General features: G+C 38.0%; 1 protein-coding gene across 2 annotated transcripts in view; it reads right to left on the bottom strand.

The window, feature by feature from the left end:
- The window catches only part of LOC124163932 (hemicentin-1-like), a 79901-nt gene that overhangs the window by 45258 nt on the left and 11927 nt on the right, over positions 1–22716 (bottom strand). For both annotated transcript variants that reach the window (XM_046541049.1, XM_046541057.1), the window contains 8 exons: positions 8328–8557; positions 7920–8048; positions 7252–7696; positions 6678–6919; positions 3611–3683; positions 3019–3163; positions 2214–2341; positions 243–377 (listed from right to left, as the gene is read on the bottom strand). In XM_046541049.1, the coding sequence (XP_046397005.1) occupies positions 243–377; positions 2214–2341; positions 3019–3163; positions 3611–3683; positions 6678–6919; positions 7252–7696; positions 7920–8048; positions 8328–8557 (1527 nt within the window). The remainder of the gene's footprint in view (positions 1–242; positions 378–2213; positions 2342–3018; positions 3164–3610; positions 3684–6677; positions 6920–7251; positions 7697–7919; positions 8049–8327; positions 8558–22716) is intronic.

Below are 22716 nucleotides of genomic sequence, written 5' to 3'. Positions count from 1 at the left end.
AATAAACAGTACAATATGAAGAAGTTTCCACATTGCTACATGCATGGATTTTGGCCAGAATATGAGGATATTACAAGGAAAGGAGGAGTATGATATAGGGAGACATAATGTATTGATGCTATGTTGCTCATATTCCTATAAACAGAATCAGCTGACTAATAATACTATTACTGTATGAAATATGATTTTCTGTCAAACTATTACTGTAGAAAAGAGATGCATTACTAAGAAAAATTACTCACCAACTTGTCCTTCATGTTCATATGTCCACTTGATACTAATATTCAAATCACTCTCTACTTCACAGTCCAACAGAACATTATTGTTTTCTGGAATTATATTCACAGTATCCAAAATATTTTTCATGGAGGGTGGTTCTGAAAAATAAAGTTTCCATCAATATTAGAAAAATTAAACATTTGAGATAAATAGACTGAAAATGTTACAGTGATCCACTACATACAAATTTAAATGAATGTAAAGCTAAGGGGCAAAGTTTGAACACCAAATGATTCATAAAAATAAATTCAATGCAAGGTAAATTCATCTCCATTGCTATATCTTTATGAGTCTAAAATTAGAACAATATTAAGATTGCTCACCAAAACTTAATCGGAATTTGAAATGTAAAGTGGAATATCAGAGATACATTTTAAGTGTTTTGTGCATACTTAACTTGTAAAAGAAACAAAAAAGCACATTCTGCAAAAGCTAATTATCACACTACTTAAAGTATCAAACTTAACTATGAAAATCATTTTATTTTATCTAGCATTTAAGGCTGGTTCACAATTCAGAGCATACTGACTATAGTCTTCATGCTCAAGACTTTCCTTTCTCTTGCAATACTTATTATTTCAGTTTGGCACATACTATACCTCCCTCCATCGCATCCCCTATAATCTGGTCTCTTACTCCCTAGTTTTCATTTTACCTAACATGTAGCCCCGTGCCAATGGAAACATTGTGATTCATCTCACAGACCAAAACCCATTGCTCCTCTGTACACTGTTCACCCATTTCAGCCGTCTCCACATCTCAACGCGTAATTTCAGATAGGTTTCCTCATTTCTTTCCCCCTCCTTCTATCTCATCCTCTCCACCCTCTTCCATACCCACACCTTGAACATTCCAGGGCAATTCTCATTCTTTTGTATCAAGCTCAATATTGCAGAGTACAATGCATACTATTTTTCTGGCTCTTCAACATCCTATTACTAAAACATTACTGTAACACTGTGACACTATCATCAACTTTATCCAACAGGTACACACCTTCAAGGCTACTGTCCGCAAGATATATTTTACACAGTACATTTTCCATAGATTCGGATACATCATGCTTCACTTAACATGCTGTCAAAACAATTGCATTTGAGGACTTTGCCTTTTATACTGACTCATTTCCATACCATATGTATTCTTCAAATAGCTCCTTCAAAGTATCCACCAGAGCCTTTTTGGTCTACCTTCAATCACTCACTACACTCACGTCTCCTATGAATCAGTCACTAAGATTTTTGACAATTTGAACAAGCTTTTTTTCAGGTAATAGATATGTACTGATTTTGAACGTCAAAGGTATCATGACATTTTTGTAAGCTTTCCTCTTGTTATCAGATTATTTAAATAGGGGCATTTAGCTGCACGGAGAGCTCACCTTTGCTCACTGAGCAAGTGAGCACTTCGACGTTATGGGACTAAGCAGGGTGACAGCATGGCACTGAGCAGTTGCCATTTTATTGAGCATAGAAACATTACGCTCATTTCAATCACCACAAAGCTGAAGGTAGGAAAACAATATACAGTTATGCTTACTGCCACAGACTCACACAGAAATCAAGACGTTATGATCTATTGATCACAGAGCAGAGTTCGGGTGAATGCACCCAATGACATTTGATGGAGCATGATGGTCAAGTGGGGTCAGAGGTTGGCTAATGCTGGAACACCTGGTAAAGCCTTTGGAAACCTGCTACAAAAATCCTTGCATTTTGAAGTGGCCTATGAAAAGGAAAAGTCCCCCTACATTGAATACCTAAATACCTATAAGCCTGTAGGTTGACCTGGGATGGCCTCTAATGTCACCTATTCAAACCAGTTTAAGCACTGAGCGAAGGCAAGTGATATAAAAATATAATTTACCTCTTCCAAGTCAAAGCAAAACATTATTTCAGGAGATGATGCCCAGAGATGTATAGAATATCACTCACCTATTATGTCCACAGTGGTACCAGGTGATGACAACGTTGATCCTTTGCTATTGGTGGCTTTGCATACATAAGTCCCTCCGTCTTCTCTTGTCAAGTTAGCAATCTTAAGAAGGGCATCAGAACTCTGGCTAAAACAGAACATTTTCTTAAGAAAACAATAATACTCCTTTTCAAAATAGAAAAATCAATAAAAATTCACATGCATTCAATAGAAAATGTACCTACATTGAGTATTCTAAAGGGAAGCAGTATTAGTTGATAATAAAATTAAATATTTTACCATTCCACAATGCATTTAATTGGCAATGACTAGATATGCAGCAAAAATTTTGACAATTAAGACAACATGTGATTCCCTGTCAAGAAGTCATGATGCAACAATGATTCACCGGTGGATGTGCACTGCACAAATGAGGAGAGACTATTCCAATTTTTATCTTGGATAAATGAGGCAAATCATTCAAATGATGAACAAAGTTGACAAAAACATATCTCAAACCCCAGGTTTCAATAGTAAAAACAGAAATCTTCATAAGTCAAATGACTGGAGAGTAAGTTTATTTTTAACTGTGAAAATTACAGAATCGTTGATTGACATTGTCTATAATGACATTCTGCTTATTTTAGCACTAGCATTAGACTCCATGACATTTAGTTCTGTAGGTCATTTTAAGCATAACAGAAGATGATACCAAATGTGAATCAGAAGTTAAAATTATGCTAGGCTTAAAATAGAAAAATTACTCATAAAACATCTAAGACACTACATTATCCCACAATCTATTGTGATGGAATTAACACTTACTTAAAACTTAAATTTCCTTTTACCAGAAGTTCATCTTTATACCACTCCAACGTAAATGGCAATAAACTCTCTACCAGGCAATGTATGGAGAGGTTTTTACCAGAAAAACCATTGACTTGAGGTACCACAGTAACTATTGGAGGAGCTGAAAATATTAATATACTTTTTTTAAAGAAAAGGAATAGAAATAATAAAGCAAATTGATGATAAAACATTTAAAATTTATTATTACTATCTCACTTACTGTACCCGAAATGTAAACACTATTTGGTTAAAAAAAAGATACCTCCAGATTAACACTTAAGAGAAGATTCAACATATATATGAAGTTCATATGAAGTATGAACGAGAATGACTCACTTGGTACAAATAGAGCAAACAAAAAGCACTTATTATTACAGGAAAAATTAAATGCAACTAAGTTAATTACCTACTTCAAATTGCAAATGCATAAATAAATCTTCAGATCAATAATAATCTAACAATTAATTACTGCCATTTCTGTCATTAACATGATGCATTTAATGATTTAAATTAGACTTTGTACCATGGCAAACATAATTTAACAACAAATGTACAAAATTGTACATACCAGCTTCCTGGGGACTGATAGCATTCGATGAAACTCTGGTCACTGGATTGCCTCCTCCATCAGCTCCATGAAACTGAAAAGAAATTATAATAAGTACCAAATTATTGAAAAAGTTTCCTGTAGATACTTTGAAATAGGTACTCAATGATATTATGTCCATATAATAATATACCTTACTCAATACGTTGAAAACAGGGATTTTGGAGGAAAGTCACAAAATGCAAGATGGAGGCTGTAATGCTGGCCAATTTCACAGAGTAAGGCAGGCAAGTTAAACCAATTCACAAGAATTCAGAGAATTATAATCTCCTAAGACACCTCGAGAAGGTATTTGACAAAGTATTTCAAAGATGTAATCGAGGGAACTTGGGATATCCCAAGGTTAATTTGAGGATACTTTCGGTTGTTCAAGAATAATAGAAAGAAAGAAACTTGTACAGTAAAATTCGGTTATAACGCGGGTCTAGGGGGACATAGTTTACACCCGCGTTATCGGACAACCGCGTTATTACGGGAAACTGCGAGGGGAAGCAATAAAAAAACCCTTAAAGGTAATTTTTATAGCCAATTTATTTGCGTAATGCATTATTAAAATATTTATTTTATGATTTAGACGCTCTACTTTAACGGGATTTACTAAAATACTCGGATATTTCTTTTGCCGCGATAGTTGATGACGTTTCTTTGTCTCGTAATTTTTTATGCTTTGCAAATGCAACAGATGAATACTATCGCAATCACTTTGTCCCTCCAACCAATTCATCAATTCACTTATATAATGTAATAAATGGCCAATTTTTGGCATCTCGACCCATAGATCTTTCATATAGACCGACCGATAGATAGACCTCACATTCGTCTTCTTCATTCTCGCTCTCATCTTCCGATGATGCAGCTGTTTTTGCGCGGCTCTGGACTGCAGCCACAATTTCTACGTCACTCTTATAAGCAGATACAGGAGTTTCCTCGTCTTCGCGAACCCAGGCCTCGAGATCACTCACAAATAGTTTATTAGAAAGAACATCTGAAGCTTCACGTGCGTCCTCTTCCGTGAAACCCAAAAACTCGTCCTCGTCTTCCATGCTATCGCCCGCTGTATACTCGCACTTTGACCAGCAATTTAGGATTGTAGCTGAAGTTATTTTCTTCCATGCCAATCCAATATTATAAGCCATATTCTTCAGGGTGACTGTTTTCAGATATTCTTGTACCTGCAGTTCTGAATTTATGACACTAGTGAGCAATTCCCGCCGATAGTGGGCTTTAAATGCCCTGATTATCCCTTGATCCATGGGCTGAATAAGAGCTGTCGTATTTTTTGGTAAAAACGAAGCCACTATTTTACCATCCCTCGATATCAAAAGCTCAGAAGACGGATGGGCCGGACAGTTATCTAACAGAAGTAGTGCCTTCTCTTCTAACTTTTTTGATCTTAAGTGGCTCTTAACCGATGGAACAAAATCTTCATTGAACCAAGAGAAAAATATGTCTCGAGTCATCCAGGCATTCTGACTGTTTAATGGGTAGTGCTGTCATATTAACGCGCTTGAAGCACCGAGGACTTCGATTTTTACCAATACACAGAGGTTTTAACTTGTGACTTCTTGATTTGTTCGCGCATAGTAATAAAGTCACTCTTTCTTTGCTCATTTTTATCCCGGATTTATTTGCCGACTTCTTAATATCAAGTGATTTTGTTGGAAGCAATCTGTAGTAGAGAGCGGTTTCATCGCAATTATACAATTGCTCTTCAGTGTACTCACCGTCATCAATCATCTTGCGTAAAGTCCCACAGAATTCTCTAGCTGCTACACTGTCACTGGAACGCGATTCTCCTTGCATGTTAACTTGCGCTATCCCGTGGCGAATTTTCCACCTCGATAGCCAGCCAGCAGAAGCAACAAAATCATGAGCACCACTTATTTCTTTATTTAATTTAATTGCTTGTGCTTGTAAAAGTGGACCGGATAATGGAACACCTTCACTGCGCTTCTGAACAAACCACGTAAACAAACATTCATCCACATCACCAGCAGCACTCAATCTGGCCTTTTTTCTATCAAGTCCTATTTCGTCATCCAATTGATCAACAAATGATCGTAATTTATCTTCTTCTTTCATCCAACCACGAATAGTTCCTTCAGGAACGCCAAACTCCCTGAATAAACTTGATTTTGAATCACCGCGCTTCACTCTGTCGATTATGCCCAACTTTTCTTTAATTATGTAAGTTTTCCTTTTGGCAGACATCGTTTTAACCCTAAAATCAATGAAAATTTTCGTAAAAAAGTAATTTTCATATTCATATTAAGCCTTAGACAAAGGTAAAACAGCTCATTCATCATTAAATGCTCGAAGCCTGTGGGCGTTGAGTACCTACCTTGGTTTGAGCGCTGCGGTGCTAACGTACGAAAGAGAATTATCTCAATCTCCCTGAATTTCGAAAATTATTATAGCCGTGCAACACACTTTTCAGCTCGAGTTCACAAGACACAATGACCGATCAGGAATTACAGAGTTTTTTTTTATGGCTACGAAACAATGTATGGAATACGTCGCCAACCGCGTTAATACAGTCACTTGAAGTAGCGCCGTTGCGACGCGTCGGAAGTCACGCCGAGATAAAATTCGCCACAAAGTTACCTACCTCAAAAAAAAAGGTCAATGTAATCATTTCGGGGGACAAGGTGAGACCCGCGGTATATCCGAAACCGCGGTAAAGTGAGGCGCGTAATAACCGGAATTTACTGTATGTGTAGTAATGCACAAACGTTAAGAAAAGACTTCGCTGTTTCACAAAATAACAGCAACAGTGTTATTTTGTGAAACAGCGAAGTCTTTTCTTAACCTTTGTGCATCATGAAGGAGTTTCACCATGTGACGCCAACCACCATCGCATTTAATTGTATGTGTAGTATTTATAGAGTAAATAAATGCACACTTAACTCTTTATCATCTTGATACTAAAAATTTCAAAGACCATTAGAATATTTGAATGAGATCCATGAGAACACATATCCCTAAAATGAATAGCACACACAGAAAAATAATTTAATATACATCTTACAGAAAGTGTGATGAGCTCAGCTGGAGGAGAGAATGGCCCAGCAACAAATTTCATCGCCTGTGTATCTTCATCTTCATTGCTATCCTGTGTGCCATTAATTTGTCTTAAGGGCAGAGACCAAATAACTCCACCATCCATCTTTAAAAAGTCCACTGATTTCCAGTTATATTTTTTCAGCCAGTCAGAGCTTTCAGAATCCTCAACAAGTGGGTATATTTGCACAGTTAAATAGTTTTCAGTCCCTGAAAGAATGGAACAAGTAGCAGTTGGAATAAATCTTTGAGTGCAACTGTAGCTTATCTGTTATCTTGTCTGAATAAATGAAAGACATATCCAGTTCCAAGGCCACAATTTTTTACTTTTAAAGGGAAAACTCGTTTTATATCAATGATCAGCAACAATCAAAACTAATCAGCAACAGCAATAAGAGGTGGAATACTTAAAACCTTCAGTATCCTTAAAAGAACATCATGCAACAGCATAAAAAGTATATATATATGCATATTACAAAATATAATTACATTAGACAATAGACACATAATAATCTTGTAAATACAAGACAACTACCATTTACCTTCAAGCGGACGTTTGGCTGTTTCTTTCAAATCTCCTGCTGGCTGGACTGAGAATCCATACAGGATTTGATACGGACTCCCAGTTCCCCTGGCTGCGAGTGTAAAACCATCGGGAATAGTTTTTGATTTAGAACCTGCTTCTTTGGGTTGGATTGTAATATTTACAGTCCATGTGCCGCCTGGTTTAGGATCATCAACATTAACCACGACAGCATTTGGTAGATCTAAAATAGTCTTCACTGCCTTGGGTGTCTCACCCGATGGATTTCTGACATCAATAGTAGGTTGATTTCCAGTTAGTATGACCGTTAATTGATCAAGATCATTTTCAACAGTGATATTGAAGTCTTCAGAATGAGGCTTTTCTATTATTGGTTCAGGACGACTCAATGAGTACACAGTCACACTTCGTGAACGGAGTGTCTGTCTAAGGAAGTCCATTGCCTGGAAGTAATAGTCAACCGCCAATAGTATTAGAAACAGTATGTACCTACATTGTTTTCCATTCTCAGCCAATACATCTACCAAAAACAGTTATTTTCGCAAAATTTCATAAAATAAATAAACAGAAATATTTTTTCACCATATAAAGTATAAATATTACATTTAATGAAAATATTCAGTGTGTGCTGAAATGTACATTTTCCTTACAGTTACGTTAACTTACACTGCTAATATCATCTTTAGTCATGATGAAGACCTGCCCTCCACTTGCCATGGCTATTTTGTTGTAAACTTTGTATGCTTCCTCCGCAATTTTCTTTCCTGTGCATAAGCCACTAAGGAAAAAATTAACCTGCAGGTAAAAAGGCTTGGGTTTGAGACACAAATTGACAAGGAATCACAACTAATCAGACATGGTACAATAATGGGTAAAGCTAGATCTGACAAATGACATTTAAAATATTAAAAAAAATATGATATAGGTGTAACTTAGAATAAAGAAGAAAATACCTATATGAAATTTAATAACTCAAACCTCGAAAACTATGAGGCAATAATTATTCTCCCAACAACATTAGTGCCCATCTAGAATCAAGAAATATTAAGAAAAAAAAGATGTTGTTGGACAAACCTGTGCGTGTTTTCTCTGGACAACTTCAACAACATCATTGTATGCCTGATAATCTTTAGCAGGAGCATCAGTGAAAACATACAAAAATGAATTGGGGTAAGCATTCTGCAAAGCTTGCAGTATACCAACGGTAGACATTTCAGGACAGTCATCTCCTCCATAGATTTCCAATTGATCAAGAGCTTTCACAAAATCTTCAGGATCTTCAGAAACTGAGACTGGCCCAACAACTACAATGAAAGTTGAAAGGAAAATAAGTATTTTGTAGTAAAAATGATAAAATCAAAAATAAATCCCTTTAAAAGACTATATTAAATAGGCAAGTGAATTTATTAACTATTTGACCACATTTTTTGAACTAGACTGCCCAAAGAACTTTCAATCAAGAAAATCAGCAAACGCTAGAAAATAACTCATCCCAAATTAGAGTGAATAAACTTTCTTTTCTCAACTACTCTAAACATATACTTGGCTTACGAAATAAATTATCATCCATCAGAATGTACGATCTCTCTTGTCCTGAACAACTTTAAAAGATTTACTTTTGTATTTAATTACATGCGCAGCAGTGATGGATAATTGCCACAACAGAGTCACACAGAAACGCACAACTAAAATTGCCCAACATTTAAAAACTCTCTAGACTATTTGCACAATTTTCCATTTTGGTTGATAATATGTACTTTACAGAGTAATTATTCTTCTTCAAGATAAATGAAAATTTTATCCAAAACATTTTAGATTAATTCTACAGAAAATTAAGCCAAAATATTGTATACAATGAATTATAACTGTTATCAAGAATCGTAAGAATTACCTGTTCAGAACAGGTTAGAACATTGAAAATGCACCATTATGTATGAGAAAGTAATAAATTTTGCAGCATAGATGACTTTTCCAAATTTATGTTTCATGATGCCCACTTCTCATAAGTTTGCAGTTCCGGTTCATTTCCTCATTCCGGCATAACCTTTCCCTGAGGGAAATAATCTCTCACAACAGTGTAAACAAGAAGGAACAACATGAGACTCATGCACAATTGGCTGAGGATAAGCTAACCAGCGACCCACAAGGTATGAGCTCATGATGATGTCATTATGAACTTAACTGCCACATATTAAAAAAAAAAAAAATTTTGCAGAGCATTTTAGAAGCTAGGATTGGCTAAGAGAGTTCAGGGAGGGCTTTAGGATGAAAAAGTGAAAAAAAGGTGCTACTTAACGCTCTTCAGGCCACGCCTTGAATACATGGCAAGCTTACGGGATCTGGTGCAGAATGACTCAATCGGTGAACTTCATAAAATACAAACCAAAGCTGCACAGTTCGTCAAAAACTGCAGTGAGTGAAGAGGGAGCATTACACAGCTTTTGTAACATTGGGTAGGGGCTGCTAGAGACTTGGAGGTTATGTGCAAGACTTCGATTGCTTAAGCTATGAAGAACAAGTTACTTTCAAAGTAAGAAAATATCAACTGGGAACCTAACAATGCTTCAAAATCTTACTGAAAAAAAAAGAAGAGATATATTTTGCAAAACTGATAGGTTTAGGAATTTATCTCCCTATCAATGAATGAGGAGGTGGATATAAATGCTAGGTGGGACTCGCGCGTTAAATATCTCAGATGCACACATTTTTTAAAATTTCAATTTAATGCAATCCTTAACGGCTGGTGTTCTAACAACTACTGCCACACACCTATTCAGGTGGTTGGTGGGGTAGTATGCACATGTAGATCTGCAAAAGTGGAAAGGCCATCAACTTATTGTCGTGAATAGCTCAAGGAGTAGGCAATAGATCAAAATATGAGTCTTGTTATTTTTCAAACTGCATTACCATAGAAAATAAAAGAAACTTGATGAATGAGCCCATTGCCTCCATACTGATGTTTCGACTGATGATAATTGTAGAGGCCCATATCGCCCTAATGATAGCGTGGGATTTCTCTATCCCCGTCCTTCCAACTCTATCCTCAACCCAGAGGCATCAGCGGCCTCCCTACCATGGCAGTGCTTCTTTCCTTTTGTTCCTTCCTCTTTGAACCCCTCCCCAGATTTACAAAACATCTAAGTCTCGGACTTGGTGCGTTGTATCCTTCTAAGTGCCCACCTTAGGTCCTTATCCATGGCTGATAATAGTATCACAAGACAAATAACTGGATCATTATCTTTATAGGATAATTTGCTATGTTTGGAACGCGACCTGTAATGGATGCAAAAGCTTGCATGACAAAGCGCAACACGCAGCTGCTCCCGAAAGCCGTTAGCAATAATGTACAATGTATTTCCCTGGGAATAGTAAATCTGGTTTCGCTCGTGGTATCCCACGTTGTCCAACTGATGGCGTGGGATTTTTCCATTCTTTACCTTCCCACCCTATCACTAGCTGAGAGGCCTCGACAGGCTTCAATCACTGCATCACCTCCCTCTTTTCCTCTCCTGCCCCATTTTGAGATTTGGACGTAAAATTCACTGTGTTATGAGCCAGCAGGGTATCGTGCGAGCCTTCCCAGGGTTTTGTTCCAATGACTGACGATTATTTTCTTAAGTGGACAAGGAAGTCAGCTGTTGAAAAATCTCTAGGAAGCAACTACTACATGGAAGCTATTCGGGTACACACACCAAATAAAAAATAGCTTTACCAATACATAGTGTACAATGTCTGGTTGGAAGAAATTTTTCATACTTAACCAAAAGGTATACCTAAGCTACATAGACATTAGGATAAACTGATGAACTACACTGTCCATGGTGAAAGATGCCCAATGAAAGCTCCAAAAGGGGAAAGGGCCGCGGCGTTTGGGTCTTCTGTAGGTGTATATAGGCAATCCAAATTATAATTTAGATTGTCTTGAATATTCCTATAATGGTACTGAATTGTAACAATGAACACACATGATGCTCTAAAACAAATGAAAGTAATAAGTTAATAAGGAATATTAAAAAAAATACAATGACATAAAAACTGGAGTACGAATTCTGATATTATTTATGTGGGATAAATCCAATCAGATTTGGAATAGGACCTAAACTGAGGAAATAAAGCATTTAAGTTTAATTACACTACATAGTAGTCAACAAAAGACATCGCACTCATTTCCAATTCATCATCCTTTTCACTGGCGATGAAAATCGAAGTAAACAAGAAAATAATTAAGAATAATAGACGCACTATTTTCGTCCAGAGAGAATTAGAACTAAGAAACAACACAAGGAAAAGTTTGACATACTATATCTCGAGTGCCATTTACCAGAATAGAGCGTACTACTAAGAATATATGATTCACACCTGTCACAAGTCTTTTTCAACAACCTACTCACGGCACGGCTGTCACACCACATCGTCGGCAATAACCATGCCTTCTAAACCTATTTTCGCTTTAGGTGGAACACCATCATTTACAATACTTGAGGTTCTCAACACGCAACTTTATTCACTTATTTCAGTCTTAAATGCACCGCGGAAACAACCCACCAGCCAACAGCTACTCCGGCTACTCCCGAGGAAAGTGCAAAATCTGGCAAAAACACCGTGGCAAAAACCAAGCAAAAACGACACCTAACGCCGCGGACGCCAACGGGAGAGGGAGATTGCGGCGAGACCACGCAACTAAACACAACTAAATGCCTTCGAGATCACATCACGCTGAGACAAGTCGAGAGGCCTAGGATTAGAGGCGAAAATCTGCCTTTCAAGAATAGGTTAAAAATTTTTTAATTCTTTCTGACAGGCAGACGATCTGTTTAATCGGGCCGACTTTTGGCTATGTCGACCCCATATGCATAATGGTGTTGGCGACGCAAATTTTCTCCTTTGACAATACTTCGTCCTCCGCAAGCCAGTCTGAAGTGAAGCGATGACTTCGCATTTACAGAGGTTCTCAATGACAATTTTCCCTCCTTAAATGGACCAATATCATTATGGAATTTGGGAATCGAACAACCGTATCTCAGTGGCGGATACAGATGGGGACGCGGGGGGCGCGCGCCCCTCCCTTGCGGGTCCGTCCGTATTGCCAAACATTGCAGAACCACAATAGGGTAGTTTCCTTCATCAAAGAAAACAAAAGGCAATAATTGCGATTCGTTACCCACCATTAGTGTATTCATAATATACAAATTATTTGGTTTTATAAATGTCGGTGTAGACGAATGGCAATGGTCCATTTTTATCCTCATTTGAAAAGGGCCAGATTGGCGCCCATGCGATGCCACTCCACGTGACGTCACAGGGACCTAGTTTCTATAGGAGAAGATGGGAGTTATACGTCGTCTGAGGTTACCAATGAATGCATGAGGCGCAGAGCTCAGAGAAACATGTCTTAATAATCACTTATTAAAACTGGCTAAGGTCGGAAAGTTTTCCTCGTTTGATAAGGTATTAATAATCCTTATTTAAGCCAAGCGCTACCAGGCGGCAGGGCACTAGGCTACCCGCTGGCAGCCTGCGACGTATCAGCGCTAAGCCTCGCCTCAAGGTCACCTCACCGGGCGGAGGGGGAACCAGAAATACGACGTACGGAGAGATTTCCCATCATTCCTACTAACGCGTCGCGTTTTCGCGCGCTTGAAAATTTTCACTTTTCATTAAATCGCGAAAAATAGATATTATCATTTAAAAATCTAAAAGCGTGAAATACGTACTCCAGGAGTAATAATCTTTCGATTAAGGCAATAAAAAAATAATAGGAAACCACCCTATTGTGACTTTTTTTCATAATATGGCATTGTCTTTTAAATATGTATAATCACTTCAATTAAATTTTTCTTTTACTCTGCCTGTGACTTGATTATATTTTATTACCATAAAATTAAAGGCAACTCAAGATATCTTTTGCGCCCCCCCCCCCCCCCGCTTGAGTGTTTTCTGTATGCGCTACCGCTACTGCTGTAACTATCATCCTGGTTCTAGAACGGAGGGGGGAACGGGGCTTCAAGATATTTATTGGCGGAAAATTTTAAGAGGATGCATAACAGCTGATTTTCCGCCATATATCTTTTTGGAATTTACGCCGTAGCATAGAAATTTTCAGGGTAATTAAAATATACCCTGATCAGTGGGGGAGCCAGGAATTTTGTTCGGGGGGTCCAAAACCAGGGCAGAAAATTTTTGGAAAACAGGGTACCGAGTAGAGGGTTTTAAACACTTTTCATAATCGAAAGAACTTCATTTTTTAAAGAAATCTTTTGTATATCCATGGTTTTTCCATACTTTATTTTATTTAATGAAGCTTAGTAGTTGTGTTTTTATATTTCGGGGTGGGAGGGGTTCCGGATCCCTCTGAACACTCCCCCCCTACGCCACCGACCCTGATTAATAAATTACCTGTATATTATACATGAAAATTTTATTGTTAGGATAGGCAGCGACGTCGGTGGATTCAGCAACCAATTTGGGAAGTGGGGGTCATGTCCGGGCAGAATGGATTACTCCTCGGGAGAGAGGGGCGTTCTCCCGTGAATTTTTTTTAAATACGCATATTTACTAAAAAAACTAACACAGCTTATTTTATTTTTGAGCATGTTTTTTTTTTACAGTATACTCCCTATATGGAGTGCTAGGTTCTACGATATATACAACTCAAACTTCTCTAGCTTTTGAGACTTGTAGCCATGCATTCGCATACACAATCCCGTTACTCTATTAAAATGATTAAAAACAATAAAATTAATCAAAATCGAATCAATTTAACTAATTAATCCACCACTGGGTACAGTTAAATATTTAAAAAGGTTTACACTAAATACTCCGAAAATTTCATGATGATATTGTAAGTCAAAAATATGTGACATGTCAGAAAATATGACAAAGAACGACAGTTCTACAGGGAGTCATGCGCCCTCCTCCAAACCAAGTAAATCCCAGCAAATTGTGCACCTCTCTGCTAATTTACTCACCCCTAGCCCAGAAAAATTATGATAACAGCCTTGCGGTGTAATTTCCGCAAGACGACTATGCATACACATTGATAAACATATATTTTTTCTCTTCATTAGGGTTTGGACAATGACATCATTCAGTGGCGTAGCCAGGGACTTCGTCCAGGGAGGATCCAAAACCAGGAGAAGAAATTATTGAAAAACAGGGTACCAGGTAGAGGGTTTTAAACTAATTTTAACACTTTTTATAATCGAAAAACCTTAATTTATTAAAGAAATATTTGTAAATTCATGATTCTCAATACTTTGTTTTATTTTATGATGGAAAAAATTGTGTTTTTATCTTTCGGGGGGATCCGGACTCCTTCCCTGGCTACGCAACTGACATCATTATGACCACAGCTCTGAGTCGTTTGACTTCGCGAGGTGTAAATACGGCTAGGCCGAAGCAAATAGGGGTGTGTTGGGGTTCAAATCCCCAAACAAATTTGAGATATACTAAGGTCTTGAGTGTACACAATCATATTGACATCCCCCCGGCATGTAACCCCTGAACAAACGGTACTTCCTCCCTACCCCAATCCGAAAAATTTCCCCCCCTTACGAGCTTGAAAGATGGCGAATTATATACACTCTTCGTTAATTCGAACTGACCAGTTCTGCAGACGAAGGGCCAACAACCGTTCCTGATGGAGCCTAACCTTCCCCTTCCAAAAATGTTAGCGTAACTAAAAAGGAAATGTTCAAGGATCTAAAGATGGCATATTTATTATTTTTAATAAAAAATGTATTTAATATAAAATCGTCTTGCCGCCATTTAAAAATCCTTGAAAAATCGTACGTAATATAAGTGCACCTTTAGGGTACTTAAATTTGACAAGAATAGGAAAGCCATAAATAAAAGAAAACTTTTGAAGTAAGCCAAATTTAAACGAAAGGCCAATATTAGAACAGGGGCGTTCCCATAACACGAGGCGAAAACGACGAAGCGCAGGGGGTTTAAGGAGTTCAAATCTCCTCCCCCTGAAGGAAGTATTAGAAGGTGATCCTCAACATTTGCCCGTTCCTTACATATAATAACAAATAGACCCGAGAAAATATTTAAAAGGTACAATTTTCAAATTCGAGATGCAGTCAAATGTTGAACCAATTTTTATGCCCTTTCTTGCTTCATATGTCCATGTAAAAGTAGTTTTAGGGAAGAATTCCAATGAATAATAATTGGGAGAATATGATTAATGACTGGTAATTTTACTGTGCAAACGTTATAGTTCTGGAAAAGAGAAATCAGAGTTCGGTATGATGTTTTAAGCGTGTAGTGATCCGTCACTAAAATCGACCGATCGAATGGGAGGTATGAGTCCTCTCTCTCCAAATGGACCCCTTCTAACGATATTCTGGCCACGGCCTTAAGCAGAGCAGAAGTCAATTTCAAGAGGTATGCGATGAACTCTTTTCCCACAGCGCACAGTGGTCGGAAATCGAAAAACGCCGGACAAAAGTCCGAAATGGCTTTTTTTGAGGTAGACAATTGAAATTTGGCACTAATACGGGGAAATAGTTGCTGATTTTGAAATAGCAAGTCATTTTTATTAAGTCTCAGCCGTTACGGAGTTACGGAGGCTTAAACATGACGAAATTTCGAAAAACACGCCATTTATCATTTTTCTTCGAAAATGTAAAAAGTTACGCAGATGGTAGAGCAGTGGATGGATTTTCATGAAATTTTTAACATGTTCATCTGTCATTATAGTTTCTTGCCTGTACTTTGCATAAGTTTCAGACATTTTTGTTGATATTTGTGTGCTGTAATGTACCAAAATGGCGGAAGCTTTTTTCAAGCAAAATTTCACTTAAAGCAGTCATTATCTTTTTTATAAGAAATATGTATGTCGAGATATTTCGTAAAAATACTAAGAAAACATATTTAAACGTTTGTCTGCAAAAGGTTTGGGAAAAAGTTTGCGGCCCTGAGAGAAAATTCGAATTTTCGACCGCGCGTCGCGGTCCGGCTCCACGCGGCGGACCCCGGTAATATCGATTGCGTGTGATGGTTGAAGTTGTTTGCACCTAAATTCCTCAAATTTGCCTTTTTCAAGCAAAAAACACTTTTGTGGATTTACTAAGGTTCTATATCGAAGATATTTTGAAAGCAGTATTGGTCATTAGGTCATAAAATGGCGGACATTTTGCTAGGCAAAAGTTAACATAAAGTAGTCATTATCTCTGGTTTTAGAAAAATGTATATCATGATTTTTTGTCAGGGTATCAAGTAAACATAATTTTAAAGTGTTCTGCAAAAATCTGCGGAAAAAGTTTGCGACCCTGAGAAAAAATTCCAATTTTCGATCGCGTTTCGCGGCCCGGCTCGGGTCAGCGCGGTCTCGAAACTCCGACTCCCCGCACTGACGAATTTCTGAGGACCTTAATGTCCTGTATTCGCCTTACTCAAGACATCCATGCTGTCAATGATAACCAAATGTCATATATTTATTATCATGGAGGGATACTATATCCAGCGCATGTGTTTGTAGACTGTGATGCCTAACTGTGATGAATATGCTTTTCTTCGGTTACTCTACGGCATGTTTCCTCAAATCATAAGCGTATGTGACTTCATATAAGATGAATAGCGGGGCGTTTAGATGCTACGGTACGAAATATTACATAATAAACATGGTAAACCTCCCGGATAAGATTTGGTATTTTGCTGTGCGACTCCAAATTAGCTGGGTTCTACATGCCTACCCTGTACTTTCATGGGGTTTCGAGGAAAGAATGGTGTCCCGCGGCGTATTTCCTGTCCCCGACCGAAGTGAGAAGGTTCGAAGTGCGGATTAGCCGGGGTTGTGAGGAAGAAGAATAAGGCTTTGTCAAACCTTCTTTCTCTTCTCACTCCCAAGGCGCCTTCAATGGTAAATTTGTGGTCAGACAAGGGTTTTCCCGAATTTCCCTTTCCACACCCTCATTGCCCTAACGTAGCTTAATGCTAAGTGGGAGGCCATTTCTCGTCCTTACTCCGTGAAAGTACTAAGCAATGAAAGAGAACCCAGCTCTTTTGAAGGAACTGATGTTATGTTATGAGTTTAACCTAATGGATATCTTATACTTTTAATTTTCCCGGTCATTCACACATGCTCAGACTCTGTTTCATGGATTTCTCGTTACCTACCTAAAATGTTTCGTTTTCACACCCTTAATCCTTATCAAAACACCATCATATCTCCCTCTCTCATTTTCACCACCATTTTTTTTAATGCAACGGACTCAATTTTAGGAGATCCATAAGATGATGATGAAATTACATTGAAATTAACGCCACCTTGTCTTCCATTTACGACGTCTACAGAAATTCGGTATCTGATATCAAGTTATCCGTAATTCTCAGAACATGCTGTCATCAATGATTGGAAAAACAAAATTCTTACTTGCTAGTCCTCTGTCAGATCCTGATCACTTTCACTCTCTGACTCCATCTCTCCTTGGTCATCTATGTGTAGGAGTCCTCTCCTTCCCCTGGCAGCCTCCGATGCCTCTTCGGCTCCAAAGGCATACCAGAGGAAAACAGTGGATCTGAAGTTAATAGCAGTCTTTTGAAGAGGTCGTCGTTAGTGGCAACTCTGGAGTGCTTCCTAGTGAACCTTTCACGAAACTTTCTCCTATCTTTATTCCGAGCCTCCATCGCCTCTTCGGACAGCTGACCCAAGGGAAGAATTGATTCTTTCGAAATTTCGCCCCCATGAAAGAGTACCTTATGGACAGTGATTGGCATATAATACCAGGGGTAGAGATCCACTTATAATTCTGCAGTCCTTATGCAGTACTGCGAAAACGCCTCGTTATTGAGTGGTAGACCGCTGGATATGGCCTTCAATATAATTGAAAAATGTTGAACTAGGTCATAGCTAACTCCTGGAATAAAAACATCGCAAAATCATTATTGAAAATTTAGCAATGAATTAGGCTATCGTGTGGTGTGATATAAGTGATACCAACCTATAAGTAATTATTTATTTGATATAAGCCATTACCTGTTAGTTCTGAAGACAGTTTTGGGGAATGAAAAAAACGCCTTGCAGTATTCCCATCATTTGTATTGCCTGACCCGGGTCTGGGCACATCAACAATTAAACCCATCCTTTCTCTAAAAGCTTTCTGTATCTTTGTCTTTCTCTTAGAAATTTGTTCTTTTAGATGACCACGAGCCTAAAGAGGAAAATCATCGAAATTTAGTGATAGTGATTTATTCTTTTACATCTTTGAGGTACTATGTTTTATCTAGAGTAATTTTAATGCATTCTAACCTGCCATTGTTTAAAATCCATACGATAGGCTATATGTAGGATGCATTCAAAAAATCTGATGTAACAATGCAGAGTTGACAAACCGAATGAGTACTTGTCTACATCAGTCGGTCGCCGTTTCATCGCATTGATGTCATTCATTTCGGAAGTTTTTGCTCCGCAGATGTAACATCTCATGCTTGCACAGTCAGTCAATACATTGCAAACCTAAGAGAATATTTTTTAAGGTTAATAATTTAAGCCATATATTATTTTACTTCATTTGAGATTGGAATTGGCCTTACTTTTCCGTTTATCATTGTTAATAGCAAATTGAATGCTACTGAATAACCCCTAAAATTCAATTTATCCAATCCATCAATCTGTTCTTTGATGTAATCTCTCTCTGCTTTCGCAACTTCTCTAGTCTCTTTTAGCCACTGAAGGCGAATAGGCCGGCAAAATCTAAAGTACTAAAAATTCCCGTAATGATTCCAATTAGAAAAATTACAGATAAAATAGACACGTAAATCTCATACCTGTATTGTCATTTAGTAACCTAAGAGGCACCAGGGAGCTCATAAATAAATACTCATCTGATGAGTCAGATAGTTCCCACAATTGCTTATATTGGGCATGGCCCGAACTGCCATCAAATCCATATTTGCACACTAGTGTGCAATCTACTTCATCATATGAGGTTTCAGCAGTTGAAATGTATGACAGAATTCGCGAAGCTGTGTGATTTAAGAGAGTTTGAAGACTCACTTCGCACATGTTTTCAGTTACTCTGATTCCTTCGGGGTATGCCATACTTTTCGCGTTTAGGACTCTATCGTAGCTTGGATAAAGCTTGTGTCCATAATTTTGAGCCGAGCGCCTCAGTGTATTGTACTGACTCTTCGTTAGCTCAGTTGCAATAACGAGAGGCACAGCTTCTTCAGGGGTAATTTCCCTCTGTGGATTATCCCTTTTTCTCCATTTAGACAAAACTCTTCTCGCCCTACTAGGAGTGGTTGTCGTTACCTCGGAAATTAGTTCGGCGGCCGCAATATCTCCTTCCTCCCTTAAACTCAGAGAGGTTGCCAATGCGAGCTCCGCAGCAGAGGAAGACATTTTAATATTTTGGACCTTACGTCTTTTTGATCTCTCCGAGGAAACACTAAAATCTATTTCCGGCCTTCCCAGTGAACCTAGGAAGTAATTATTTAAAAGTAAATAACCCAAGAATAAAAATATTATGTCGTTCAATGAAAAAGAAAGGTTTTCACCGGATGGCACTTACTTGTCTCAGCAGAAGTGCTAGTCAAGTACTGACGCACGGTGTCAGGAAAGTTCATCGACTCCATGAGCCATGCGTTATTTCGCTTTAAAAATGTTTTTTTATTCCGAGAACTTCTATTCCACCTTTGCAAATAGGGCAACAAAAAGCTTATTCTGACAAATTCACGAAGACTTCTAATAGCGTTATCAAATTGACCTAAATCAAATCTTCGCACAAGAAAATCCACCAAATATTCCATTTTTTCAGTTGGTGATTTGAGCTTTATGCGCGCCCATCAATGTATTATGGAGATCAAGCCGTGTGATAAAATTGGAAGACATATCCAGTCAGGACTGAAAAACTTTTCTAAGGTCTGAAAATTAATGTAATAGAATGAATCTACCCATTCCACAAATTGTTCAACAACGATAGGCAACATAACACCAGAAAGTAGGGGCGAAAAATCGGTATTGAAGAAAGTTTGTAAAAAATAGTTCAAGGGACGTAAGAAAAATGGGACGAAAAAGCACGAATGACTAACACCAGGCAAAAACACATGGAATCATATCTTACCTCGAATAAGGTGTGGATTGCTGACGAAAAAAACACCGATGTAAACCTTAGAAAAAACACTCGGTAAGGATTCCTATCACTCACACTCAATATCGCGAGTAAAAAAATATTTTTTCAGAACAGATTTCTCCCAATTCACTTCACCACATCACTTCACCACAAATGCCAAGATAGAACTACTGCTCAACATGGATTTTCTTTAAAGGATAGGGAAGGTCCACCCAGGGAAAACCCATCATAACTGTTAAAGGGTGCGCGGTGTCATAAAAATTCCCTCAGGGACCGAGTCGCATGGTGCTGTGAAGGCGGAGGGATTTGGCGGCTTGCAGTTTGAAAATGCAAAGAGAGTGGAAAGGGAAAACAGCCAACCCAACACCCTTCCAAAAAAGAGTGTATGAGGAACAAAACACCCTCATATGCACTCAGGAATTGAAGGAGTTCATAATTACTCGGAAAATTCCGTGGAGTAACCGAAGAAAAGCATATTCATCACAGTTAGGCATCACAGTCTACAAACACATGCGCTGGATATAGTATCCCTCCATGATAATAAATATATGACATTTGGTTATCATTGACAGCATGGATGTCTTGAGTAAGGCGAATACAGGACATTAAGGTCCTCAGAAATTCGTCAGTGCGGGGAGTCGGAGTTTCGAGACCGCGCTGACCCGAGCCGGGCCGCGAAACGCGATCGAAAATTGGAATTTTTTCTCAGGGTCGCAAACTTTTTCCGCAGATTTTTGCAGAACACTTTAAAATTATGTTTACTTGATACCCTGACAAAAAATCATGATATACATTTTTCTAAAACCAGAGATAATGACTACTTTATGTTAACTTTTGCCTAGCAAAATGTCCGCCATTTTATGACCTAATGACCAATACTGCTTTCAAAATATCTTCGATATAGAACCTTAGTAAATCCACAAAAGTGTTTTTTGCTTGAAAAAGGCAAATTTGAGGAATTTAGGTGCAAACAACTTCAACCATCACACGCAATCGATATTACCGGGGTCCGCCGCGTGGAGCCGGACCGCGACGCGCGGTCGAAAATTCGAATTTTCTCTCAGGGCCGCAAACTTTTTCCCAAACCTTTTGCAGACAAACGTTTAAATATGTTTTCTTAGTATTTTTACGAAATATCTCGACATACATATTTCTTATAAAAAAGATAATGACTGCTTTAAGTGAAATTTTGCTTGAAAAAAGCTTCCGCCATTTTGGTACATTACAGCACACAAATATCAACAAAAATGTCTGAAACTTATGCAAAGTACAGGCAAGAAACTATAATGACAGATGAACATGTTAAAAATTTCATGAAAATCCATCCACTGCTCTACCATCTGCGTAACTTTTTACATTTTCGAAGAAAAATGATAAATGGCGTGTTTTTCGAAATTTCGTCATGTTTAAGCCTCCGTAACTCCGTAACGGCTGAGACTTAATAAAAATGACTTGCTATTTCAAAATCAGCAACTATTTCCCCGTATTAGTGCCAAATTTCAATTGTCTACCTCAAAAAAAGCCATTTCGGACTTTTGTCCGGCGTTTTTCGATTTCCGACCACTGTGCAGCGGAGACTTGGTGCTTTCGAAAATCGATATTTTTTTCCATTTTGGTAAAATGTAAATATCGGAAATGAAAATGTGCAACACCAATTTTTAGACCGATCAGGAGGAACCGACAGAGCTGGCTATTAAACCAGAATGTACCTAGTTGCGCATATTCGCGTCATGGCTATTGTGGTTGACGCTGTGATTCTACGACATTGATTTGACGATCCACGACGCTGGCGATAGGCGAGCCATTAAACCTTCGAATAGCTGTTGTAATAGCATCAAGCCTGCTCACTCATCGCTAGGGACCAGATGCGAGGTCTAGCGGTTTCACCGGAAGGTAGGAGGCCAACACATTTTATGTTTGTCATCCTTTGCCAATCTTTAAGCCCGAATTAGGGAATATTAAACGTAATTCATGCCACGACATTGGAAGTGAAAATTTTCAGCAAAATGTGACTACATGCTCGTACATCAATGATTATGTTCTGTACAAATGAATTGGGAGAAGATTAATTTGGTCATATCTTCCCCAAAATTTTTCCCCTTTCGCTCACACAAAAATTATGGGTTGAATACATCGGCTCTGATTCACTTGAACGACAGCCCACCGAACTATGATTTCTCTTTTCCAGAACTATACCGTTTGCACAGCAAAATTATCAATCATTTATCGTATTCTCCCAATTATTCATTAGAATTTTTTCCTAAAACTACTTTAAAATAACATCTGTATTCATTATCACCCACATTAAATTTTTAATGGTTACAAAATGCCATTATTTACATTTTGATATCTATAGAAGTAAGGTTATGAACCGCGTTTCATGG

This window comes from Ischnura elegans, chromosome 1 (genome assembly GCF_921293095.1).
Source record: "Ischnura elegans chromosome 1, ioIscEleg1.1, whole genome shotgun sequence".
Lineage (NCBI taxonomy): Eukaryota > Metazoa > Arthropoda > Insecta > Odonata > Coenagrionidae > Ischnura > Ischnura elegans.
Note: the sequence above shows the minus strand (reverse complement) of the source record. Positions and strands in the feature narration are given on the sequence as shown.